Source organism: Dipodomys merriami, unplaced genomic scaffold (genome assembly GCF_024711535.1).
Source record: "Dipodomys merriami isolate MVZ:Mamm:240054 unplaced genomic scaffold, mDipMer1.0.p SCAF_34, whole genome shotgun sequence".
In the NCBI taxonomy this organism is placed as follows: domain Eukaryota; kingdom Metazoa; phylum Chordata; class Mammalia; order Rodentia; family Heteromyidae; genus Dipodomys; species Dipodomys merriami.
Window position 1 is genome coordinate 15,331,260 of NW_027204937.1, and position 27,138 is coordinate 15,358,397.

General features: G+C 42.3%; 1 protein-coding gene across 2 annotated transcripts; it reads right to left on the reverse strand.

Annotated features, from left to right (window-relative positions):
• Positions 1-4,395: 4,395 nt before the first annotated feature.
• On the reverse strand, positions 4,396-26,144 carry LOC138803456 (Y-box-binding protein 1). 2 transcript variants are annotated; one of them, XM_069987492.1, is made up of 8 exons: positions 25,836-26,142; positions 25,146-25,209; positions 13,949-13,982; positions 11,626-11,715; positions 10,957-11,259; positions 9,767-9,849; positions 6,034-6,299; positions 4,396-4,776 (listed from the first exon to the last, which is right to left on the reverse strand). In XM_069987492.1, the coding sequence occupies exons 1-7, from the start codon at positions 25,999-26,001 to the stop codon at positions 6,065-6,067; spliced, it is 975 nt and encodes a 324-aa protein (XP_069843593.1). In that variant the 5' UTR covers positions 26,002-26,142; the 3' UTR covers positions 4,396-4,776; positions 6,034-6,064. The 2 variants fall into 2 exon arrangements, with proteins under 2 accessions (XP_069843593.1, XP_069843592.1); XM_069987491.1 differs by lacking the exon at positions 11,626-11,715 and having other exon boundaries at positions 25,836-26,144.
• Between the last annotated feature and the right edge of the window lie 994 nt (positions 26,145-27,138).

Here is a 27,138-nt window from a genome sequence, read left to right on the forward strand (position 1 = left end):
GACAAAACATTAAAAAATACCTCCAAAGTTTGCTGATTGTATCCTTTCACACTCCTCCCAACAGGAGAGTAAGAAGGAATACTCTAGAAACTTATTGCTCACAGCAAAGGCCTCAGCCAACAACAGTAAATCACCTGGAAACTTGTTAGAAATGCAGCAGTCTCACCCATCCTTCCCACCCAGACCTAGTAAGTTAACGCGATCTACAGGTAGTTTGTACATATATGTAAGTTTGGAAAACACCAAGGTGCTGCTTCTTAAAACCGAGAATTTCCATTGAGCTAATGCCGTTTTCTTCGCTTTTTGTTAGCCAGGTCAGTTAATGGGGTTGTCTGATTTTTGTCTAAAATGAATTTTTTTCTTGGTACTAGTACTGGGTCTTTAACTCTGGGCCTGGGAACTGTCCCTGAGCTTCTTTTGATCAAGGCTAGGTATCTACCATTTGAGCTACATTTCCAACTTCTTTGGTAGTTTACTGGGGATAGTCTCACAGACCTTTCTGCCCAGGCTGGCTTAGAATTGCAATCCTCAGAGCTCAGCTAGGACTACAGGTGTGAGCCATCAGTATCCAGCTAAAGTGGCAATTTGAGAGGAGCCATAAGACTCAGGAAAATTTTTGAATAACAACCAGATTACTGCTTCCCAATATTTTCAATACATAAAATTAATATTTGGGGGGGCTGGGAAGGTAGCTCAGCGGTAGAGTGCATGCCTTACAAGCATGAGGCCCTGGGTTCGATTCCTCAGTACCACATAAACAGAAAAAGCCAGAAGTGGCGCTGTGGCTCCAGTGGTAGAGCACTAGCCTTGAGCTGAAGAGCTGAGGAACAGCACCCAGACCCAGAGTTCAGGCCCCATGACCGGCAAAACAAAAAACAAAAAACAAAAAAAAATTAATATTTGGTTTAACTTATTCTAGCCAACCCTACTGAAAACTGAAAATTGTTGGGCAAAGCATAAAAATACCTTTAAAGTATCAAAGGGTTGACATATTAAGGGATATTCCAATCAAAGCCAGAGAAGCTGTCATCCTCCTAAGCCACACAATATCCCACAAGATCCCCAAATGCAGCAGACTCCCTAGTTGGAATGGCTGTGGGTTTGTTATGAACTTAAGTAGATGGGATTGGACACAAATGGATACTCGAGGGAGCAGAAACACAGATACTCACAGGTAAACAGATTTAGTGATGGGAAGACTAAATCCTGTAGTATTGAAGTTATCTGGAAAACTTCTTAAATGTATTTTTTGGGGGTTGGTATTAGTTTTAACTCAAGGTCTTGCAATTGCTAGATGGGCACTTTGTCACTTAAGTCCAGGCCATGGGGGCCTGCCTAAGTTCTATTCTTGAGCTTTTACTCAAGGATTGTTCTACCACTTAGAGCCAGAGTGCCACTTCGAGTTTTCTGATGGTTAACTGGAGATGAATCTCATAGATTTTCCTGCCCAGGACAGGCTGGCTTTGAACCACAATCCTCAGATCTCAGCCTGCTAAGTAGCTAGGTTAATAGGTATGAACCACCAGTGTTCAGCACAGATGTCTACTTATATGTATACATGTCTACACATGTATGTATATGGGTATATATATCTATTCTCTCCCTACAAAGGTTTAAGGTTCACAATGGCATTTCAACAGAAATGAGCACACATACTCATCTTGATTTCTGTGTCTTACTTCCCTAATACAAGTTATTAGATAGCCTTAGAAATCACAAAGGTGCAATACCCAAGTGCCTCTTCATATACACATATACACCCTGAAATGATCTCCAAAGATATGCAAATAAATTTAATTTTTTTCTGATGGCTCTGTTCTTTACCTTATATCTGGTGCATTCTCATGCACATCTGTGGGAGAGTGGGGAGAGGCTCACAGGAGGAAAAAGGGTGAAAAAGTGCAGCAGTAAAATGTACTGGAGATTGATGAAAGTGAACTGGGTAGATGGGAGGGAGGGAAGGAAGAGAATGAGAACAGATGACCCTGAAAGAAAATGTATGGGCTGGGAATATGGCTTAGTGGTAAAGTGCTTGCCTAGCATGTATAGAAGCCCTGGGTTCAATTCTTCAGTACCACATAAGCAGAAATGGCTAGAAATGGCACTACGACTTGGGTAGAGTGCTATCCTTGAGCAAATCTCAGGGACAGTGCCAAGTTTAAGCCCCAGGACTAGCAAAAGAAAAAAAAAAAAAAAAAGAAAGAAAATGTACTTATTGCCTGACATACGTAAATGTAATCCTGCTGTGTATCACTCTAACAAATTTTTTTTAAAAAGTTATCAGGGGGCTGGTAATGTGGCTTAGTGGTAGAGTGCTTGCCTAGCATGCAGGAAGCCCTGGGTTCAATTCCTCAGCACTACATAAACAGAAAAGGCCGGAAGTAGTATTGTGGCTCAAGTGGTAGAATGCTACTCTTGAGCAAATGCAATTCAGGAGCAGTGACCAGGCCCTGAGTTCAGTCCTGGGACTGGCAAAAAAAAAAAAGTTATCAGAACTCCATAAAGAAGTAGCTTTGATTCAAGGGGTAGGGTATGAAAAACACAGAATGAATTTAGAACATCTTGATGTTGCAGAAAGTAAGCAACTGCTCAGGGATTGATGAAGGCATAACTTCTGGGATAGTTAACCAGCTGTTTACCAACATTTAAAGAGACTACAATAAAGAAAAAAATGACTATATTCCCACTGGGATAGCTTAGAGGGCAAACAACCTTGTGTGTGGTCTATCTTTCCCCATCCCTATCTTCCCAACAGAAAATTAGATGGCAACCTACAATTGAATCTAATTGTTTTATACTTTATTTCCATGATAGTAGTTATCCTTTCAGTTGTAGATGTAGAACTTCCCCAAGGGAGGGAACTTTCTAAACTCATTCCGTATGACCAGCACAGAATTATGCTTATTCCCAATTCCCACCCATGCAATGCCCCCTTACACTATAGAAGGGAAAAAAGTTACAAAACAATCTCTGATAAAGACACCAAGTCTCCACATAATACTAGTAAATCAAATCTGACAGAACTGCAGAAAGCTTACACACCATCACAAAGTATGTATTGCACAGATGGAACCATTACTCAACCTACAAATCATTAAGAGTGAAAAAACTGTAAGACAATGTCAGTAGATGAAGAAAAAGCATTCTACAAAAACCAACATCAAGCTGGAGATGTGTAGTTCAAATGGCAGAGTGCCTGACTAGCAAGCATGAGTTCCAACAGTAGCACACAAAAAAGTTTCACCTTTTCCTAATAAAACCTCATTAAACCAGGGTGCTCATGCCTATAATCCTAGCTACTCAGGAGGCTGAGATCTGAGGATCATGGCTCAAAGCCAGCCCAGGCAGGAAAGTTGGTAAAACTTATCTCCAATAAACCACCAGAAAACCAGAGTGGTGCGGTGGCTCAAGTGGTAGAATATTAGCCTTGAGCTGAAGAGCTGAGGGACAGTGCCCAGGCCCAGAGTTCAAGCCCCATGACTGACCAAAAAAAAAAAAAAAAAAAGTTTTCAAAACTAAGTTTATAAGTTTATAAATCAAAGAAGAGAGCTGGCCTCAAACTTTATATTCTCCTGCCTCTGTCTCCTGAGTGGTTGCCTAGCATGCATAAATTCTGGGTTCATGATCCAGAATTGTCAAAACAAAACAAACCACTCAGGAGGTTAAAATCTAATGATTGCAATTCAATGCCTGTCTGGGCATTAATTAACCACCAAAACCCTGGAAGAGGAGGTGTGGCTCAAGTGGTAGAGTATTAGCCTTGAGCTGAAGAGCTGAGGGACAGTGCCCAGGCCCAGAGTTCAAGCCCCATGACTGACCAACAAACAAACAAACAAAAATCCTCTCATTAAACCAGGTGTTGGTGACTCATGTCTGTAACCCTAAGCCACTCAATAGGCTGAGACCTCAGGATGGCTGTTTGAAGCCAGCTGGGAGGGAAAACGAAAGCCTATGATACTCTCATCTCCAATTAACCACCCCCAAAACCTAAATGTATAGCCAGGGCTCAAGTAAGCACTAAAGTAGTTCAAAAAAACAAACTCGGTTCACCCCCAGATGGAGCTAAGGCCTCAGAATCCACACACACAACAAAGAGACATCTCAAAGTCTTTTTTGCATAACCCAATTTTACTTAGAAAAACCTGAAGATCCGGGGAGGGGGAAAAAAAGAAAAAAAAATAACCAAAACCTCTGAGCCCCAGCACCACTTCCAGTTTTCTGGGGTTTAGTTGGAGATAGGAGTCTGCACACACTGTCCTGCCCAGACTTACTTTGAGTAGCTAGGATTCCAGGCATGAGACACAGCACCAGGCTTGGAATGACTTAAATTATGGCTGAGTCCTACAAATGATAAAGACCTTAGTAACTAAAAACTACAGATTTACACAAAGACAATTATTTTATTTAAGACCTTTATTAACAGGTGCTTGCAGTTTGTTGACTTTTTTGAAAAAATCAAGTTGTAAACTTTTATTACAAATTAAAAATGAAGTTCTTAAAAATCTCAACTTGACCAGATATGAAACAATTTAAAAACCTTTAAAGGTGTATTGAGAAAAACCAGGCTTTTTTTTTTAAAAAACTCGTTTGCCATTACCAAAAAGAGACGTCTTTAGATAAAAATAATAAAAACCCCATGCTGCATAGATAATGCAGATAGTTCTAGTTATCTGGTCAACGGGCAAAAAGCAAGCACTTAAGGTCTTCAGCTCCAATCTTTTGTTCATTTCTTATTGCTGGAATTTCATATTCATTTCTTCTTGTTGGATGACTAAACTGCAGAGAAAATAAATGAATTATTATATATATGAACATTAATGATTATCATAAATATCATCACAATGCTCATTTAGCATAATAAACACTAGGATCACATCAGTAATGTGTAAAGGAGACATTAACCTAATTTAACTTGGTTTAATCTAAGTCACTTCCAAACAGGAATGGAAATAGTAAAACACTAGTTTACTGCACTAGTTCTGGAGGTCAAAGGCAATCTAGAAAATGTAAAGGGAAAAAAACCTGAAAAACTATAGCTGAAAGTACTAATTCCAGAGCCAAAAATAATTACTGCCTTATTATGTAAAAAGCCAAATGTAAGAAAGCTGTTAATTTTGGAAAAGTGTACATATGCAAAGAAAATGAAGACAATAGCCAGGGGCTGGTGGCTCACGCCTGTAATCCTAGCTACTCAGGAGGCTGAGATCTGAGGATTGCAGTTCAAAGCAAGCCCTGGCAGGAAAGTCCATGAGATTTTTATCTCCAATTAACCATCAGAAACCCAGAAGTGGCGCTGTGGCTAAGTAGTAGAGTGTTCACCTTGAGCTGAAGAGCTCAGGGACAGTGCCTAGGACCAGAGTTCAAGCCTTGCGACTGACCCCCCCCCCCCAAAAAAAGGAGAAAACAAGCTATAACAACAAAATAATACAATGTGACAGCATTTGATCAGAGAATTATTAGCTTTACAGGCACTTTTAAAAACAACTACAAATCTAGGTTTCTATTTACCATCACCTAAGTTATTAATGCCTTCTTTTTGTTTGTGCACCAATATCAAGAACTTGAACTCAGGGCCTCATTTTCTTGCGCTTGGCTTCCTTATTCATAGCTGGACTCTATTTGAGTCACAGCTCCACTTCCAGATTTTGTGATTAATCGCAGGTCAGAGTCTTACAGATTTTCCTGCCTGGGCTTGGCTTCAACTTTTGCAACTATTTCATAATGTTAATTTGTGTGCTCATAAAGTAAGCAAGTTTATCAGTTAAAAAAAAACAAAAACACATAAGATGACAAATTATACAATGTGAAAATTCTCCATGTACAAAAATAGAAAGCTTGCAGAGGTCCAAACATGGCTGATATCCAGTATTTCTACAATGAAACATCTGAGTAATTTTAAGATTGGGTGAATGACCTTGTAAATAAAATGGTGCATTTACAACATCTAGAGTTCAGTTTCTTTCCTTGCATTAATAAAATGAGACAGGATTACCCATGACTATTTCTGCTGTTGCCAAAGGTGGAGGGACTTACCCGGATGATGGTAAAGATGGTAAGCCGGCATTTACTCAGCCCCGCCCTGCTCAGCCTCGGGAGCGGACGAATTCTCAGCTGGTGGATCGGCTGCTTTTGTCTCTTTGCCATCTTGTGGTTTAGGGTTCTCTGGGCGTCTGCGTCGGTAATTGAAATTGCGGCGGTACCGACGTTGAGGTGGCTGCTGACCTTGGGTCTCATCTCCTTGATTTTCCTTATCTTCTTCATTACCATCCTCTCTAGGCTGTCTTTGGCGAGGAGGGCCTCTGGAATGAACATTTTACTAACTTAGGAATTATACTATCTTTCTTTAACCCACCCACCAGTGTCAACACTTGATTGTTATCTGCAGGAATCCAGCAAAAACTCTTAGTGGCAATACTGGCTCAAAAACAGTGTAAAGTGGGGCTGGGAAGGTGGCTCAGTGGTAGAGTGCTTGCCTTGTATGCAAGAGGCCCAGAGTTCGATTCCTCAGCACCATATACAAAGAAAAAGCTGGAAGTAGGTGCTGTGGCTCAATTGATAGAGTGCTAGCCTTGTACTAAAGAGCTCAGAGATAGCGCCCAGACCCAGAGTTCAAGCTCCATGACCAACCAAAAAAAAAAAAAAAAAAGTGTAATGTGATCTGAAGCATTTAAACTTATGAGGCCCTGATTTCAAACCTCAGAACCACAAAACAAACTCTCTGGTTTTATAATTTCAAAATACAATCACTTCTTGCCAAGATAGCAACACTAAATTACTTGATAAGCCAGAAATGCCAACTACTTGAGTATATTATATATGGGCACCATAATATATAAACATGTCAAGAAAAAGTTTTCATGGATTCCCAAACTTTTGCCTGCCGTATAATCTATTACAAAATTAATCATTGGGAAGGAGACTCAGTGGTAGAATGCATGCCTCACATGCATGAGGTCCTGGGTTCAATTCCTCAGCACCACAGAAAAATCCATAAGTGGCACTGTGGGCTCAAGTGGTACAGCACTAGCCTTGAGCTGAAGAGCTGAGGGACAGTGTTCAGGCCCAGAGTTCAAGCCCAATGAAGGACAAAAAAAACAAACAAACAAAAAACATAATAAACAAGATAGTAGCAGTAATGACACACCAGTATTTTAACATCAGGCATTCTTGCAGGAAACCGAAACCAAAGATGCTCCCTTCACATGAATAAGTACACAGCAGATATTTCGACAATTTCTTCAAGTCATTTAAGGGATACACCCTAGCAACTACCTGCAAAAACTTGTGCACATAATACAAAATAATAGAGCTGGGAAGGTGGCTCTGGGAAGGTGGCTCAGTGGTAGAGTGCTTGCCTTACATGCATGAGGCCCTGGGTTCTATACCTCAGTACCACATAAGCAGAAAAAGCTGGAAGTGGCACTGTGGCTCAAGTAGAGTGCTAGCCTTAAGCAAAAGAAGCTTAGAGCCCTCAGTTCAAGCCCCAGGAACAGTTCTCTCTCTCTCTCTCTCTCTCTCTCTCTCTCTCTCACACACACACTCACACACTACTAGTAATAACAGCCAAAAGTAGAAAAATGTGCTACACGTATCCAAGAATATGATTTGTTCATAAAAAAGATCAAGTACTGATGTATATACTACATGAGAATCTTGAAAATATGTGCAAAGTAGAAGCAGAAACAGCCATATATTTCATGATTTCATTTCTATGAATATCCAAAACAAGTAAATCTAGAGACAAAACAAGACTCAAAGCCACTCACTTGGTTCAAGCCAAACACTAGTAACTCAGAAGCCTGTAACCACCAAAAAGCCAGAAATGGATCTGTGGCTCAAGTGGTAGAGCACTAGCCTTGAGCAAAAAGCTCAAGGACAGTGTCCAGACCTGGAGCACACCTGTGTGTGCACATGCACGCACACATACACAAAGGCTTAATGATTTAACCCAGCATTGGAGAGGTTGAAGTAATCTTGAAGGCATTCTCGTTTATTAAAGTGACATCCAACGTCAAAAATCTCACAGCTCCAACACCAGGATCTTGACTCTTAATCTGCAATCACCTCAGCATATTCTAGCTTTTTACCTCTACATCCTTCAAATACAACAACAAACAAAACCCAACAGCAACAAAAAAACCACTCACTTTCCACTGCAACTGACCCTCCTTCTCCTAAAGCCACATTTCCACTGGTGAGTTCTTCTAATTGGATGGGTTTGTCAGTAGTCAACCTTTGGCAAACTGCTTTGGTTTTTTTTTCCCACACCAGCCCTCAACTGATGAGCTACTAACCACAGGAACAGTTCTACTCTCTTCCTGCGGCTTCTCGGTCAACTCTCCTTATCTATAGAAATTCTAGATTTTCACCTTCCAGCTACTACCCTCTTTCCTTCTGCAGTGACAAGATTATAGTTTTATTTAGAAAAACCTTACATTTCTTTTTGTACTCTTCTCATTTCTATCACTCCAAGTGTGTGGACTCTCTAATCTCTTGTATGTTCCTTTTACTTTTTTGTTCTCTCATTCCTAATTTAGATTAGGACCAGTCTTGAATGTTTCTCATCCCTTCTTTACACAAGTAAGTACATGATCAATCCTTAGCAATGTCATCAACTATATAGCCCAATGTATCCAACTCTGCGCACCCAGCCCATTGCTCAAAGGACTGGAAAAAGACAGCCAAGTGCAATGGGCTCTTGCAACCACTCTTCAACTCACTGACCAATGGCTGTAGATTGTACTTTTTAATCTTATAAACAAAAAAATCCTTTTTGTTCCCATGAAAACTCCTTAATTTTAGGATTCCTTTCTGTTTGCTTTGAGCCCACACCAAAACTCCATGCAGTCATACTTGAATTGACAAGTGATTGAGAACAAATCCCTACCTAGGTTAAAAAAAATTTTTTTTAAAGCAAAATGTGTTGCTTTAAAGTTGTAGTAATTACCTGATGTTTTCAAGTATTTGGGGACGGGGCGGGGCGGTTGTTGGTTGTGGGGCTTGAACTTTGGACCTAGGTGCTATCCCTGAACTCTTCAGCTCAAGGCAAGTGCTCCACTGCTCTAGCCACAGAGCCACTTCCGGTTTTCTGGTGGTTTATTGGAGATAAGATTCTCACGGACTGGGCTGGGCTGGCTTTGAACCATGATCCCCAGATCACAGCCTCCTGAGTAGCTAGGATTACAGATATGAGCCACTGGCACCAATATATTAAAAAATTACTGCAATAAAAAGATAAACCAAACATTCCTAGTCTACTTGGTTAATAGTCTAAGATTGGGCTTCTTTCTTCCAAATGTTACAATTTTATCACAGTGACTCACCAAATAACAAAAAAAAAGAAATGACTTATTAATAGTAAATCATGCTATTTCAATGTAAAATTTATTATGTTGGCTCTTCATATACTTACTCCAATAGGGTGTAGTTCAGATACTCCTAATGCCTAAGATGTGTATGATTTAAACCACTCTCTTACCTGGTATACAAAGACAGAATATTTGGAATTCCATACTCATTAAAAGAAAAAAAAAGTATAAAGTAGACCTCATCTATACAAGCTGTTTTTAATCAATGCCAGCAAAGAAGGTGCAAAGAATACATTCTCAAACAAAACTGACTTCAGGTTCATCTCTTAGGCATCTGATGAAAGAAAATGTGAAGCGTTAACAGATAAGTGATTGAACAAAATCTCTAGAAGCATGATGCTTGCAGGCCCAATGTTCAGTCAAGCAACTGAATAGAAACAGGTTTATATAGGCCATACCTGCGGAATCGTGGTCTATAACCCCGATACATATTCTGTCTCACTGGTCTACCTTGTTCTCCTGCACCCTGGTTGTCAGCACCCTGTAAGAGTAACAGAAATTAAAACCTATCGGATTAGTTAACAGAGTTGAGACAAATAGGCAAATCCAAATAAACAAATTCCAAGAGTTAAAAGATAAAAATAGAGGGGTTGGGAAGGTGGCTCAGTGGTAGAGCACTTGCCTTGCATGCCTGAGGCCCTGGGTTCGATTCCTCAGCACCACATAAACAAAAAGAAAAAACCGGAAGTGGCGCTGTGGCTCAAGTGGTAGAGCGCTAGCCTTGAGCTGAAGATCTGGGGGACAGCGCCCAGGCCCAGAGGTCAAGCCCCACGATCGGATCCAAAAATAAATAAATAATTAATTAATGAATAAAAATAAAAATAGAAACCAGCCAGATGCAGTGGCTCATAGCAGTAATCCAAGCTATTTGGGATGTGAAGATCAGGAGATCAAGCACAGCTGGGGCCAAAGTTTGAGCATATTCCCATCTCACCAATCAATCTGAGTGCTATGGCAGAGACCTGTGATAGCAGCTACATGGTAAGTGTAAATACAAGGACTGTGGTCCATGCTGGCCCAGGCAAAAATACAAGTCCTTATCTCCAAAATAATCAAAACAAAAATGGCTGGGGATGTGGCTAAAGTATCTATGTCAAACATGAAGCCCCTTAGCTCAAATCATAGTACCATAGGATATAAAAAAGCAGCAGTTAAAGCTGGGTACCAGTGGCTCACGCCTGTAATCCTAGCTACTCAGGAGGCTGGGATCTGAGCCAGCCCAGGCAATAAAAGCTGTGAAACTCTTATCTTTAATAAACTACCAGAAAACCGGAAGTGGCTTTGTGTTTCAAGTGGCAGAGCGCTTGCCTTGAGCTGAAGAACTGAGGGACAGGGCTCAGGCCGAGTTCAAGCCTCATAACTGACAAAAAAAAAAGGCAGTTTCAACTATTACCATAAATTATGAATTCTAATGGTTCTTATATACCAAAGGTGATGATGACAAGACACATAGCTCCAATGTTAAGTGTATAATACTCAGGAAATATAGTCCTATGAAAATACACCATTAAAGGCTAGAGGAGATGCAGTTCAATGAATGGGCCCTGGGCTACAAAAATTTCTGTCCCATACTAATGGTATGGCTTACCTCCATCACTTCTCCCTGCACAGGAGGGTTGGAATACTGTGGTCGACGCCCATAGGGTCTCCGCATGTAGTAAGGTGGGAACCTTCGTCTGCGGTAGGGCCGGCGTTGTTGGGCCTGGCCTTCGGGAGCACTCTCCGATCCCTCATTCTTTTCCCCACTCTCACTATTCTGGTAATTCTGCTGGTAATTGCGTGGAGGACCCCTACGACGTGGATAGCGTCTATAATGGTTACGATCTGCTGCATATTTACTGCCTTGAACTGGAACTCCACCAGGACCTGTAACATTTGCTGCCTCCGCACCCTACAAAAGCCATTACATATTGGTAGTGATAGTGACAACAGAAATAGGAGTATTTCCAACAATTTTCACACAAATCCAAGGAAAAAACAGAAAAAAAAAACAAAGAACAGAAATAAACAAAAACCCAAAGGGGTGAGGGAGTTGTCTGCATGGGCAGGGACGCATAGAAATGACTAAGTTTCAGCTCCTCACTGTTCTGAAGAGACTGCTCTCTAACTGCAGCCAGCACATTAGGCTTGATGCACCTGTGTTCATGTGGTCACCTGAACACATCATCCATCCACATTAGAGCCACCATCCTAATGGATGACATCTCCAAATTATTTCCATACTCAAGTCAAACCTTTACACAAAAAGCATCCTCACCTTTTCTCCTTCAACAACATCAAACTCCACAGTCTCTCCATCTCCTACACTGCGAAGGTACTTCCTGGGGTTATTCTTCTTTATGGCAGTCTAGTAATATCACATTCCAAAAATAGATTAACAGGGGAGAATAATGTGCTTTTTCATTTAAAATGTACCAGAGTCAATTATTATTTTAGCTTGAATATACACTTATCTTAATAATATTTGCTTTAAGTAAGATGGAACCATCAGTTTAAGTTTTTAGGGAAGCAGGGACCAATGCTACCCCCAACCACAACAAAGTCTCCAATCTTAAAAGGCCCCCGACATTTTACCACTATTTACAAAACCAATTTAACACTCAAGAACAGACACCACAATAGCATATTCATATTTTTGTTAATGCTCTTTGCAAAAGCATTACATGTAACTTGGAACAAAATGAGGCTACCATCTATTCCCCAGAGACTGCACTTAATAATAGAAGCTAGCCCCACACATGGCCAGTTTAGATGACAGGCGAGTTTAGTTTTACATGCTTCAAAGTTGACCAAACCAACTTTGTCCCTGTGTTACCATATCAACCAATGTCAACCAAGATTCCTTCCAACCTGTGATAATACTTCCAGGGAAATGCATTTCACATATATTAACTCTGTCACTGTTATTATCTGACAACATAGGGCTGTTGGTTATTATGTCCCAAAAATACAATAACACTTACAACTGGCTTTTAAATGTTAGGTGACTTGCCCAAGGTCACATAGCTAGTAAGTGGCAAAGGAGAGAACTTTTCTAAATCCAGGTCTTGGGACTCAAAATCCCCATGTTCATTCCACATCACAGCAGTATCCATTACAGGATCACCCATGCATTTCCATCCCAGAGGAGGCAGGACAACCAACCAATCTGAGGGCAATTAAGTTGCTCAGAACTGCAGTCTCCTTGATACACCACTAAGAATCGAGCAGCCAAAGTCTCTACCTAGAAACAACTACATGTTGAAACCATTTCCAAAATAAAGGAAAGCATATTGGTGACACCTTGTGGGTCAAAATCAACTGGGTGGGTTAAATCAAATTGATCTCATCTGTCATCTAAACCGTCACATAGTTTGTTTGTACCTTTCGTATATAGCAGACTCTCAATTACCTGAATCATGGGAGATAGCAGAAGTATGAATTATTAAAATCCCCAAACTCTTTCTCTCACTGTTGCCAACAGGCAAGGCAGCAAAAGCCTTGGTTGGTGTCTCGTACTTTTAAACCTGCATGTTCTTTTGAACATGCAGAAGGAACAGGTTAAGTTACCTTCACCCACATAAGAATACTAATTTTGTAAAACAAACATTTAAGGTAACATTTTGTCCCATCTGTCTTGTATCTGTACTTAGAATTTAAATACTGTCATAATTACAATTGACCCATGGATTATCTGACAGGGTTTTGGGTATACTAAATTTGATCTGGTTTACCAGACTGTTAATGAATGCTGTACAGCACACTTCAGAGTGTGCTATACACCACAAACCTATGATAGCCAGCTCTTCCTAAGAACTGAGCTGTTATCTAACCTCCCTTACGTGCCTGAACTTGAGAGTTGGAAACTGACTCTGCCTTTTGTGTTTTGCATTAGTGTATAAGAATTCTTAAAAATAATCTTAATGAGCAGACATTTCAAGAGTTTAGTGAAAAAAAAACTTCAGTATATACACATACAAATTATGTTTTTCCTATGAGCCCATACCTGTGAAAATGAACAAGTTCAATGGAACCTTTAAGTATAATTAATTTTGAGGTAGAGGTTTACTTTAGCAACAATCCTAACTACTCAATGCCTGAGCATTTTCAAAAGCTTTTTCCTTAAATGATATTTCAGGAGAAAATTCAGCACATACATATAATAATATATATGCACTTGTGCACGTGTGTGGGTGCGTGAACGAACACACACACACTACACTATGTTAAGCTTTCTCCTTCTACAACACTGGTAACCAACCTAATTATTTACTGAGTAATCCCAAACTCGCCACAATCCCTTTCACTTAAAACTACTGGTTAAATCATTCCCAAAGCCATCAACTTTGGTAAAGTAAAACAAAATACTCCTTTTTTGTTTATAAAAAATAGGAGTTAATATCAATGGCGATTATGAGTTTATTTGGAATTAGGTATAAAAACTTAGTGCACATATTTAAGCATGCTATCACTTATCAGGTAATTAAATAAATGGGTGGTTGGATTTAACCATTGGCAATGAACAATAGTGGAGAACACATTCACCCTTTTTTCTTTGTATGCCTTGAGTCAGAAGTGTAGGTATTTACGCAAGCACTCACCTGGTGTACAAATACATCTTCCTTGGTGTCATTCCTGCAATAAAGAACAAAGTAAACAGAACAAAGTTAGAAGATGGAAAACATTTCATATTCCTAAAGATGAAGAATATGCCTAGTCATTGGTGCATTTTCACCTTTTCCTTGACTGTCTGGAATAGTTTTATCTCCAATTACCACCAAAAAACTGAAAGTTGAGCTGTGTTTCAGGTGGTAGAAAACAAGCTTTGGGCAAAAAAGCTCAGTGACAGAGCCCAGTTTCTGAGTTCAAGTCCCAGGGCTGACAAAGATCCCCACACACTAATAAGCAACTGCAACAATGGTAATCCCATAAACTGTAAGAGGCTAAACAAAAGGTTCTAATAAAATCAAAGTGTGACAAGCAAAATATACTGCCACTCCTTATCCTATTAAATATTAACAATGTTCCAGTATAATCCACCTTTATCTCTAGAACACGGTAACAGAAGTAGGAAGTATTTTCCCACTTTACTCTCCATCATTTCCTTTTCACCCATTCCAATCCCAAAACTTTCCTGAAGTCATAAAACCAACAACAGAGAAAAGTACCTAAGAATGTAGACAGAGAAGGAACCTTTACATACATTCTGAATTTAAGGTAATAATCAACAGGCCAATGTCATTCCATCCATCAATTGCAATAAATGCTAAACTCTGGTTTGGGATACACTGATGATGGGGGAGAGGAGGGATAAATAGGATCTTCTGTAAGTTTAATTTTTTTTTTTCCTGTTGGTTGTGGGGCTAGAACTCTGGGCTTGGGCTCTATCCCTCAGCTCTTCAGCTCAAGGCAAGTGCTCTGTTGCTTGAGCCACAGCGCCACTTCTGGTTTTCTAGTGGTTTATTAGAGACAAGTCTCACAGACTTTCCTGTCTGGGCTGGCTTTGAACCGTGATTCTCAGATCTCAGCCTCCTGAGTAGCTAGGATTACAGGCGTGAGCCACCAGCACCCGGCTGGTATAAACATGGACATCCTGATATTATCCACACCACTTATGTGCCATCTATTGGTAAGAAAGCAAGGAAGAGCATTTGTTTTTGACATCTTGTGTGTGTCAGTACAGGGATTTGGAACTTAAACCTTGCACTCTCACCTGTCTTTTTCACTCACAGCCGGCTTTCCACCACCTGAGGTACAGGTCTGCTTCCATCTTTCTGCTGGTTAATTAGAGATACAGACTTTTCTGCCTGGGGAGGATTTGAGGTCCTCTGATCTCAGCCTCTTGAATAGCTAAGATTATAGGTGTGAGCCACAGGCGGGAAGATCATTTGTAATAGCAGGCATACATATCCCCTTTTGACTTTACATTAGACATCATTTTATATTAGTCATTGGTCAAGCCCAATTTGTCAAATGTATAGCTGAATTTTTTGCCTGATAAAATCCTGGACTAAGGGATCAGGCACAAATGGGTGAGACATTAATAAAGCAGAAATGCAGTTGCAAATCAATTCAGTGCACAGCTCAAGATTACCCTGTTTTAGGTCCAACTGAGGAACCTAAAGCCTTGAACCAATCTTGCTAAGAATGACTTTTGAGGGCTAGGATGTAGCTCAGTGACAAAGCGCTTTCCTTGCAAGTGTTAAGGCCCGAGTTCCATTCCTAGGACCCAAGACAGGTTAAAAAAAGAAAAGAAAAGAAAAGGTCTTAGAGCCAGGTACTAGTGGCCCACACCTGTAATCCTAGCTAGAGGTTGAGATCTGAAGATCACAGTTCAATGCCAGCCCAGGCAGAAAAATCCTGTCAGACTCATATCCACTAAACTATTCAGAAAAAGTTGGAAGTAGAACTGTGGCTCAAGTGATAGAGTGCTAGCCTTGAGAAAAAGCAGCTCAGGGACAGAACTGGGGCCCTGAGTTCAATCAAGCCCTAGGACTGGGGTAAAAAACCTGGAGAGATTAATACTAATGATGACTGCATAAAACCATCTGCCTTAGGCTATGTCCAGGGACAAGCCCTGTTTTCTAGGAATATGCCCTGAAGAGAAGTAAGCTTATCTCAGAAATCCCAGAGGGATGGCCTTACCAGATTCCCCAAGACAGATCCCTAGAAACAGGAGATGAAGGCTGGGTGGTAGAACGCTTACCTAGCATGTATGAAGCCCTAGGTTTGATTCCTCAGTACCACATACACAGAAAAAGCCACAAGTGGTGGTATGGCTCAAGTGGTAAAATGCTAGCCTTGAGCAGAGAGGCTCAGGACAGTGCCCAGGCCCTGAGTTCAAGCCCAGGATTGGCAAAAAATAAAAAAATAAAGAGAGAGAGATAAAGAGGACAACTAGAAACTACTCAAGTAAATTCCAGTATCACCTATCTTCCCCTTGAATAGTTTTAGGTCTGAAGAGGGAAGTTGTTTCTTACAAGAACTCCAAACAAAAGAAAAGCAAGGCCTGGCATCTTCCAGTTCTCAGGAAGATTCGCCGAAGGGACTTTTTTTTTTTGGTTGGTTATGGGGCTTGAACTCAGGGCCTGGGCACCGCCTGAGCTCTTCAGCTCAAGGCGAGCACTCTACTGCTAGAGCCACAGCACCACTTCTGAAGGGACCTTCTCACTGGGATGGTCCCACGGAGCTGCATTTAGGGTTTCTCTTCAGATCTTACTAGTCCTCTTCTGAGCCTGTACATATCCACTAGGGTAAAGCCACAAGTGAGGGAAACCAGGGTGTCATGCAGACAAGAAAGAAGCTTTTCATACACAGCATGTGTGATAGTCCTTCAGCCACAAAAGCAACTTGTGGGTTCATGAAAGGACAACACAGAAGAGAACCCTGTACACACTCCTTTTATCAGAATAGCTATTACCAATCAACATTCCATGCATCACTGTCATCTGAAGACCCACCAAGAAGACTGAAGTGTTTCCTCACACCAGAAGCATCTTTAACTACTGTCCTCATAATATATATGTATAGCACATAGCCATTGAGAATAATGCTATAATGAAATTTGCTAATTTTATTTTTACTACCACCCTACTCCACTAAAATGCAAGCTTAAAGTGGGAAGTTTTGTTCACTGAAGCATTTCAAATATCTGAATGGCTGATATTGAGGAATGATAAGTGGAAAGTGATCACTAGAACACCGAGGTGTGATTACACTGGAAACAGAAAAACTACTGGTAGAGAAAGACTTTCAGGTCTTCAGTGAAATGTCCCACCCTCTTAACTAACCATCACTAGGTCATAAGGCTTTAGAGAAGTAGTAGCTCAAGTATTAACTGACCAAAAATCACATGTCCCAATGAACTAGAGGGACTAGCATGCTACTGTTACTTTCTTGCATTATCTATAGAGCAATGTATGCAATTAAAGAATTCATACAAAATTCTGACCTAAGTTCATAGCTTGGACTATTAGAACCTAACTGTTGGTGTGGTGGCACATGCCTGTCAACCTAGTGAAAATGGAAAGCCCAAAACAAGTACTCACAGTCCAAGTATGCATCCACTCAGGAAATGACACCCTATCTCAAAATTAACCAGCACACCCCACAGTATAACCTCTATTTTCACTGTATTTGATATTGGTGCCCTGCATCTTGTATATACATTTTTCTAATTTAGGGAAGGGAAGGGAAATAACAAACTGCTGAAACAAGGATACAGGATGACCCATTGTAACAATGAGGTGTACAAGACACCATGTAGAAAACGAACTTCACAACTTGGGGGGAGTTGAGGGAAGGGATGGTAGGGGAAAGACAAAGGAGGAGGTAACAATGCTCAACAGGAAATGTACTCATTACCTTACTCATGTAAGGTAACCCTCTGTACATTATTTTTACAATAAAAAACATTTTAAAAATCACATTATGAACACACACACACACACACACACACACACACCCAGCACATGGTTCAAATAGTAGTCCTGCCTAGTAAAAGGGATCTCAGTTCAAACCCAGTTAAAAAAAAAAACAAAAACCACCAAGGAATCAACAGATCACTTGTCCATAGTTATCACAAAACAATGCAGTTACTAGTTAGATCTGAAACCCAATGACTATTTTAATATCTAGAACTCCTAGTCAGAACATCTTCAAAAAATTTTAAAAAGGGGCACAAGGGGCTGGGAAGGTGGCTCAGTGGTAGAGCGCTTGCCTTGCATGCCTGAGGCCCTGGGTTCGATTCCACAGCACCACATAAGCAAAAAGAAAAAAGCCGGAAGTGGCGCTGTGGCTCAAGTGGTAGAGCACTAGCCTTGAGCTGAAGAGCTGAGGGACAGCGTCCAGGCCCAGAGTTCAGGCCCCACGACCAGACCAAAAAAAAAAAAAAGGGCACAAGCCTGAAAATATGCACCAGATGTTCTTGCCTTTAAAACAGCTTGTAATTATTTTGTAGGCACACAGAATCAACCTGTTTGTTAATAATGTCGTACCCAAGTATATATACCTGTAATCTCAGTACTTAGGAGGCTGCGAAAACCATTAGCTCAAGGCCAGCCTGAGCTACACATAAGGGAGATCCTATCTCAAAAAAAAGCACACAAAACTACCAGACAACACAGCACCTACAATTTTGCTGACACTGTCAGGCTAATAAAGAGCATCATGACTAAGTATTTGAATAAAAATGTACTTTCAGCCAGAATAAAATTAGATATATTGAATCTATCTAGCTGTAACTTGTTAAATGACTACCTTGAAACTTAAAATACCACTATCAACAGAAAACCTGACTTTCTGCCTTGATTTTAGCATTAACATCTATGTAAGCTAGAAAAGCTGCCTCCTTGCTGTTACCTTTTTCTGTACTGCCAAATGAAAAACTACACCTACCAAGGGCTTCAAACAGATCATTCAATGTCCACCATGTCCAGTCTAAGTACCCTTATAAAACCTCTGTCATGGGCTGGGAAGGTGACTCAGTGGTAGAGCGCTTGCCTTGCATGCTTGAGGCCCTGGGTTCGATTCCTCAGCGCCACAGAAGCAAAAAAGAAAAAAGAGGAAGTGGCACTGTGACTCAAGTGGTAGAGCGCTAGCCTTGAGCTGAAGAGCTGAGGGACAGCACCCAGGCCCAGAGCTCAGGCCCCACGACTGGACACCCCCCCCCCAAAAAAAAAAACCCTGTCATTTTACAAACAAGGCAACCAAAGGACAATAGTTTTTTGACTTCATGGAGCCTGGTCTTTAGTATGTTGATCATTTATAAAGGGTTAATTCTGAAATCTCTACATTGTAGCTTTAGAGGTAGATTACAGCACATAATTTCTCCAACTTTAGAATGAGTAGCAACAAGAATCCTTACATGTGTCCTTGCAGTACACAAAACTACATGTAGTATCTGTTTGGGTATGGCAGTCAGAAGGTAGGACTGAGTGTCAAGGCCAGAGTAGGCAGACTACAAAGCAAGAGACTACCTCAAAACAAACAAACAAACACACAATTACTGTTCTTTATCACTCATTTATCCAAACCAGGAAAATATTTAAACTTAACTGTTCTAATACTCTGTTCACCTAAGAAACCATTTTTACATTTTCTTGCTTTTCAAGGCACAATCCAAACTCAAGCACTGTTACATGTGCTCACACTATCTGATTACCTTCCTACCCCTAAAACACAACTATGTTATAACTATATGCATAAAAAAAAACAAGCTCAAGCTGAGCACCAGTGGCTTACGTTTGTAATCCTAGCTACTCGAGGCTGAGATCTGAATTTCAGTTTAAAGCCAGCTTAGGGCAGGAAAGTCCTTGAGACTGTTCTCTCAAATTAACCACCCAAAAATTGGAAGTGGAGTTGTGGCTCAAGTAGTAGAGCAATTAGCCTTCAGAAAAAAAAAAAAGAAAATGAAACCTACCACGAGCTTCTTCCTATGAAACGGTTATATTTTTCTATTGTTACTGTATTGCAGGTTATCACAAACTGTTCAAATACTTGAATATAATTTACAATCCAGTGCTAAGTCCAAGATTTAGTATGGTCCAAACCCTAAAACATCCACACATCACTTTCTAAGTCCTGAAGTTGACCCTGAATTGTCTCTCAAACACAGAAGATGTATCCTGTTTCTTAGACCATAGATTTTTCAAGGGCTGTCTCCAAGGGTAGGAAAATGCACTAGTTGTTTTAAGAGGGTTTTTGGGTTTTTTTGTGGGTAGTGGGGCTTGAACTCTGGACTTGGGCTCTTTAGCTCAAAGCTAGCACTCTACCACTTGAGCCACAGAGCCACTTTGGGTTTTCTGGTAGTTAACTGGAGGTAAGAGCCTCATGGATTTTCATGCCCAGCCTTGCTTTTTTGTGTTGTTGTTGGCTGTGGGGCTTGAACTCTGGGCCTGGGCACTGTCCCTGAGCTCTTCAGCTTGAGCCACAGCGCCACTTCCCATTTGAACAGTGATCCTTACATCTTAGCCTCCTAAGTAGATAGCATTACAGGTGTGAGCCACAGGGTGCCTGGCAAAGAGGTGTGGGTTTTTTTCTTTTTTGAACACCAAACAATTTTACTTTGCAAGAATACAGCCTCCTGTCCACTATATAATGATATGAGTATTCATTCCTGTTCCAAGTCACAAATCAGTGACTTGCTGCCAGATACAATTTCTGGCTAGTTTATGCTTAGTAACTAATATAAGGTGCATATTTATCAATCTCGCACACAAATCTGTCTTAAGAGTCCCAGTGTTGAAGAACCAACTTCCTATGTGTCTTCTTAGCAGCAGACTACAAATCTCTAAGCCTCCTTTAAGGTATAGCTTTTAGTCAATTATTTTATTCACAACCTGAAATGGACCTACTTAGATAACATTTTATTAGTCTGAAGCCCAAAAGACTGTTGATAATAACCTTTCCACAGATCTAAACACCTCCCCCCCTGCAAACTAAGAACTAGACTCTTGCCAATTATTTGAAAAAAGCAATCATTAAAAAAGCTTAATACTGGGCTGGGAATGTGGCGTTAAGCCCCAGGTTGGATTCCTCAATACCACAAAAGCAGAAAAAGCCAGAAGTGGAGCTGTGGCTCAAGTGGTAGAGTGCTTGCCTTGAGCTGAAGAGCTCAGGGACAGTGCCCAGGTCCAGAGTTCAAGAGTTCACAACTGATTAAAAAAAAAAAAAAAAAGCTTAATACCCATGGCTCACAAACTATGTAAAAACAAAAGACACATACATGATATAAATGGCACTGGTCTTTTAGTTCTATAATTGCCTCTCTATACTAGGAAGTAAGCAAGAGCTTTAACTCATAATGCTGACCTGCAAGCTAAGTTCAAACTTTGAGCACTCTAAAGCTTCATGAAAAAGAACATCTGCAGAACTAAGTCAGTACACTGGGGCTCTAGCGGTTAGCATGCTAGAGATCACATAAGAAATCTCCCAATGGCTAAAAATAGCCAGCCACCTTAAGAAATCATCTCTATGTGAACAACTACCAAGTTGAAGATGACTAGGGTGTACTTTCAGAGACAGCCTAATAGTAGCTAAACCCAAATTCCATCCAGAATAGGAAAACTGAGTTCAAATCCTACTTCTGCTACTTACCAACAATACCTATATGTACATCTCTCTACCTACCTTTTTTTTTTTGTCTAACATAGGGTCAGGGTCTGGGTGCTGTCCCTGAGCTTTTCTGCTCAAGGCAAAAACTACTACTTTGGGCCACAGCTCCACTTCTGGTTTTCTGATGGTTCCTTGGTGATAGTCTCATCGGTACTTTTTTTTTTTTTTTGCCCTAGCTGGCTTTGAACCATGATCCTCACATCTCAGCTAGGATTACAGGTGTGAGCCACTGGTGCCCAGCCACATAGGTCAAGTGAATTAGTTTATTCCAAGCACTTACAACAGACTCTGGGTAAATATTTGTTAGCTACATCTATTACCACTGAGTAAAGAAAATCAGCGATGATTAGTTATACATACATGGAATATCTCAAAGGGAGAACCATGAAACTGAGATTAAACTGACAAACCTCAGTTTTATTCTAATAAACTCAGATAGGTGCAAGGCCAGGCAGGAAAAGGAGTCAGCAACTCAAGGTAACAAAATGTGACAGAGTCTGACATCTAAAAGTGGTGACTAATAGTCAGCAGCTGATTTTTATTTATGTGGGAATACAGGCCCCTGTAAGTAGCTGAAGTTCGGATCTTAAAAACATAACAATCTGGATTCTTAAATCATTTAGGGGAGTATTAGGAATCAAACATAGGTAGGCACTTAAGGTTGCTAACAGGCAACATCCTGATCCATCACCCAATTTTTGCCAAGATAAAAGATGTATGCCCAGGCAAGCCAGGTGTGGTGACAGAAGCCTACACTCCCAGCAATTGGAAGGTAAAGCAAGGCCACTAAATTTGAGGCTATCTTGAGATAGTGAGAATCTTGAGACACATGTCCCACTGAAAAGTAAAGTCTTACTAGTTCGCAGAAGTCTTTTATGAGTTGAATATGGATCAATTCCCAACAGCTAATAAAACAGTAATTTGTACAGGGTAGCCAATAAACTCCTCACATGGAGTCCAATTACTTTTTTAGCCAACACATCAAACAATGGAATAATTCAATGAATTCCTTTCTCTGAATTCCTAGATTGCATTGTCTAACAAAGTGCAAGTAAGTTTTTTCATCTCTAAGGGTCCAATCTTTAGATTTTGTTGCATACTCAAAATAGGCTTGAACTATTGACTGTCCTGCTTCTGAAATGCAGGGACTATAGGCACACATAACCACACAATTATTTAAGTTTTTAAAAGTACAATAAATTCTAAAGGGGAAACTTGTTAAAAGAAATAATTCTTCTGGGCACTGGTGGCTCATGCCTGGAATCCTAGTTACTCAGATTGAGATCTGAGGATTGCAGTTCAAAGCCAATCCATGGCAGGAAAGTTGGTGAGGCTATGTCCAATTAACCACTAAAAAGCTGAAAGTGGAGCTTTGGCTCAAAGGGTAGAGAGCTAGCCTTGAGCAAAAGCAGCTCAGGGAGCTGAGTTCAAGCCCTAGGACTGGCACAAAAAAAAAAATGGTAACTTCCAACCAGGCTGTAGGACAACTGGTGATTCCAACTACCACAACAAATAAAGTTTTATATTCTAATTAAACATGAACGTAGACAACTAAATCTCCGTATCTTAACTATCAAGTTATTTCATTTAAGTCTCACAACTAAAACAGCATGTTTAGAAGTGAAATACATTAACCAGTTAACAAAATAGGCTAGTCCAAAGGATGCTCAAAAAGGAATTTACATTTAAAACTGTCCTAAAGGATGTTGATTCAAAGAGCAGAGATACTCAATGAATGGCATTTAAGGAAAATTTAGTAATTTTTCTTTACTCATGCCAGATAACTTTCTTCCATAAAATATTGAAGTGGCTGGGAAAGTGGCTCAGTGGTAGAGTGCTTGCCTCACATGCATGAGGCCCTGGGTTCAATTCCTCATACCACATAAGCAGAAAAAAGCTGGAAGTGGTGCTCTGGCTCAAGTGGTAGAGTGCTAGCTTTGAACTGAAGAGCTGAGGGACAGCTCAGAGTTCAGGCCCAGAGTTCAGACCCCACAACCAACCAAAAAATAAATTAAATAAAATAATAATAAATAAAATACAGAAAAACAAGGCAAATGTTAAACTCCCTTAAATACATTTAAAAAACTACATAACAAGACTCCAACCAATTTTATTATCAGATATGTCTAACAGCATTGGATCAAAGGTTAAAAGCAGTGGTTCATGAAGGGTACAGTGAACAGACCACTCTCACCATCAGGTGGGATTGTTAAAATGTACACAGATGTAATGAGTCCAGACCACCCAAGGCACAACTCAAGAATCTGCATTTTCAACACTCTTATATTAAACCCCATCGGGTTGGTTAAAGGTTAGGTGAATACTGAGCATATTAAGATGGAAACAGCAACTAAATCATGATTAACTCCAGAGTTTAAAAAGCAGTAAACCATCCCCATCTGTCCCTTCCTCACTAGCAACTCATCCTAAGAAATTTTGAAAAATGCAGTCAATGATACAGTTGCCTGCAGAGTTTGAAAGAAACAAAATGTTTCCTATAACTACAAATGTGAAAAAGCAGACTTTTAAACGTTTGTAATCTCGTTTGAAGTGTTTCTTCAACACTGTGTGGTTGGATCAAAGAACATTTTTTTTCATCAATTATGTCTAAAAGCCTGGCTGTCTATTTGGTAGTGTTCATTTCACAAGCATTTTATGTGACTTTTCAGTGTTCCTTTAAACATCTAGCTGCTTCTAAAAGCAAGGATGTAAGAAAGAAAAATGCTGAAATGGCGCCAAGTATCACAGCTGTACGGCCAAGATTGCTGCTGGCACTCGCGGTGCTCTACACCCATGCAAGTGCACTAGCCTTGGCAGCCATCTTGAAAAGGATGCCCGGCTCACAAGGGAGCCCAAGGAGAGTGCAGCCAGGGACGGACCGCACATTACCACTATCGCTGCGAACAATTCAAAGGGTCAATCTGGAGATAGGGACGGTGACTGTCTCCAGACAAACACGATTAAGATTCCAAGGGCAGAGGCTACTTGAATAAGCCACATGGGTCAGGGCTTTAATAAAAAAAAAATATTAAAAAGAAAAAAAAGAACGGATCTCATCAGGAGATAGAATAAGGAAGTAGAAGAAATAAAAATCGAAGCAGGAAAAGGATCATTTTCTTTCACCATTTCCTCTACGGGGAAATAAAACAGGTCTCTCTGATCACAGAAATCCTAACAGAAAATGTACTCGAGGCATTAAAAAAGACAGCATATTTGAAACGTTAAACAAAGGCAGTATGTCCCAGAAATGACAAATCCTCATGTACAACTCACGTCAAATCACGGTACTTCCAACGGGTAACAAGGTGAAAATAACCTGTACGTCAGTGATCAGAGCATATTGTCACATGCCAGTCGCAGTAAAGGATGACAAGGATACAAACGCGCTGGTCTGTACTTTGCCTCAACTGCCAGCAGGTCTGGGTCTCACGCACTCCCTCCGCTGAAAACTGCTTTGTGCCAGAGGAAGCCTTGAAGGCTAGGTTTTAGGTTGCAAAACAAAGACAATCTACAGATCCAGGAATCTCTCCGGTACTCAAAATTCTCCTTTCTGCTGGAGGCGGTGTCCGCCCTGCTGAAGGCGGCTGGGTGCCGACTCGCGCTGCCGCCAACCCGACCCCGCCGAGCCTCCGGCCCCGGCGCTCACAGGCAGGAGGCGGGACACCGGCAAGCATGCCATCTCACCTGTTGATGAAACCATATCCGTTCCTTACATTGAACCATTTTACTGTTCCCAAAACCTTCGTTGCTGGAAAACAAAGCAAAAAACAACCCTCAATTACTTACAATAGCTTGGCTTCGGTGCCTGGCCGGTTGACAGCCCTTTCTCTTCCCGGCCCAGTCGCGGCCGGGCCGCGACACCGCCCTCGCCGTACACGTGGGCGCCGGGAAGCCGCGCGCGGGGCGCCCCAGAGCAGGGCCCGGGGCGCGGGCCCAAGATGGGTGTGAGCACAGGCCGCGGGCGGGGAGCACGTGAGGGCAGGGGAAGCCGCCCGGCCCACTCCGTCCTGCGTAGGCGGCGCGCCGCGCCCTCCGGGCACTCGCGGAAGGAAAGCTGGGTGGGGGACGGAACAACGGCGTGCGGCCCCAGCGCACGAGGCCGGCGGCGGGGATCCGCCGCACACGCGGTCGGCGGCGCGCGGCCGCAGGGGGAGGGGCGCGCGGCCCGAGGGGTCCGCGGGGGGGCGCGGAGGCGGCGTGCACGCGCCTGCCCGGCCCGCGCGTGGCCGAGTGGGGCCGGGGGGGAGGGGCGGCCGCGCGCCGCGGAGTCGGTCCCGCCGGCCCGCGCGCCCCGGCCCACCCCGAGTCGGCTAACGGTCCCGTGGTCTGGCTTCCCCCCCCCGCGGCCCCACCCCCGTCCCCGTCCCCTCTCACCGATGACCTTCTTGTCCCCGCCGGCAGGCGCCGCCGATGTGAGGCCGCCCGGGCCGCCGCTCCCTGCGCCGCTGCCCGTGGTGCCGGGCTTGGTGTCGACAGCGCTGAGGGCGGGGGCGGCGGGGGGGGCGGCGGGCGGCTGCTGGGTCTCGGCCTCGCTGCTCATAGTTGCGGTGATGGTGACTGGGGCCGGCTGCGGCAGCTGCGGCTCCTCCCGGGGTGTGATGGTAACTAGGCCGGCGGCGGCGGTGGGGCTGCTCAGGGCTCTCTGCGGTCCGCTCTCCGCTCCCGCTACCGATCGAACTAGCGAGAATGGCGGGACAGGCGGGATAAACCCTGCGATAGACCCGCCCTCAGCATTCCTCACTGGTCACCAGTGCTGCCAATCTCACCACCTGACCCCAATCCCTAGTTTCTATTGGGTAATCTTTTATCACTCCTCCACTCTTATTGGCCCTTTAGGCGGCTAATTCGGCCGACCTACAACCGTTCCTGCCTCCGCCGCCATAGAGACCGGAACTAGAATTAGAGTAGTCACCACGAGAACCATAGAGTACTCGAGAAGAGGAGCAGAGCGAACGTGACTTTCACGAGGCTGCAGCGTGTGTGCTGGGGCCCTGGGTTCAAGGTTGTGTTCAGGGCCTAGGGGAAGGCTTTGCCGACCACTGGGCTCGAGATTACTGTTTGACCCAAGGCTTTGACAGACAGGCAACCTCCTTCCTTGCTCCAAAGGCCTTTACCGCGGGAACACTCGGCCGTCTTTTCTGTAATGCCAGTGTCTTCGCCTCACTGCCCAGGGTTTCTGGAGCTGCCTAACATTTGCGATCGAAGAGCGGTACAGTCACCTTGGAGGGTCCCCGAAGGCGCCCGGACCCCCTGGGCTCAACGTGTGTGCAGGGCGGGGGGGGGGGTGCTCTGGGGGGAACTGTCTCCCGATCCTACCTAGCAGGCATGTAAGGGCCGTGTCTGCCTTAAGCATTCACCTCGTTTTGTATTGGCCACAAATCAGATTTGGTTTCAACTCACGTTTTATTGGGCAAGGTAGTTTTTTTGTCTATCTCTTCATCAGCAATGTGAGGTAAGGATGGCTAATCCGTCTTAGACACGGCAAAATTGAGCCTGCCACCTGATGTGACTCAAGTCCTCCACCTACCTCCATTCATTATTAGGCATTTACTATTGATTGAGGATGGAATAGTTTGCGACTCAGTTACTGCCTTCTGATGGCAGGAATTAAACCACTCAACGCTCCATATCTGCATAAGCACAAAGCGTTTTGGGAGTGGAAGCAGGGAGAAAGAGG

Coding starts and splice junctions, on each gene's coding strand:
- LOC138803456 (XM_069987492.1), bottom strand. CDS start 26,001: ATGAGCAGCGAGGCCGAGACCCAGCAGCCGCCCGCCGCCCCCCCCGCC. Junction 13,983..25,145: donor GGATATGGTTTCATCAACAG/GTGAGATGGCAT, acceptor TCTTTATTGCAG/GAATGACACCAAGGAAGATG. Junction 11,716..13,948: donor AAGATGTATTTGTACACCAG/GTGAGTGCTTGC, acceptor TGATATTACTAG/ACTGCCATAAAGAAGAATAA.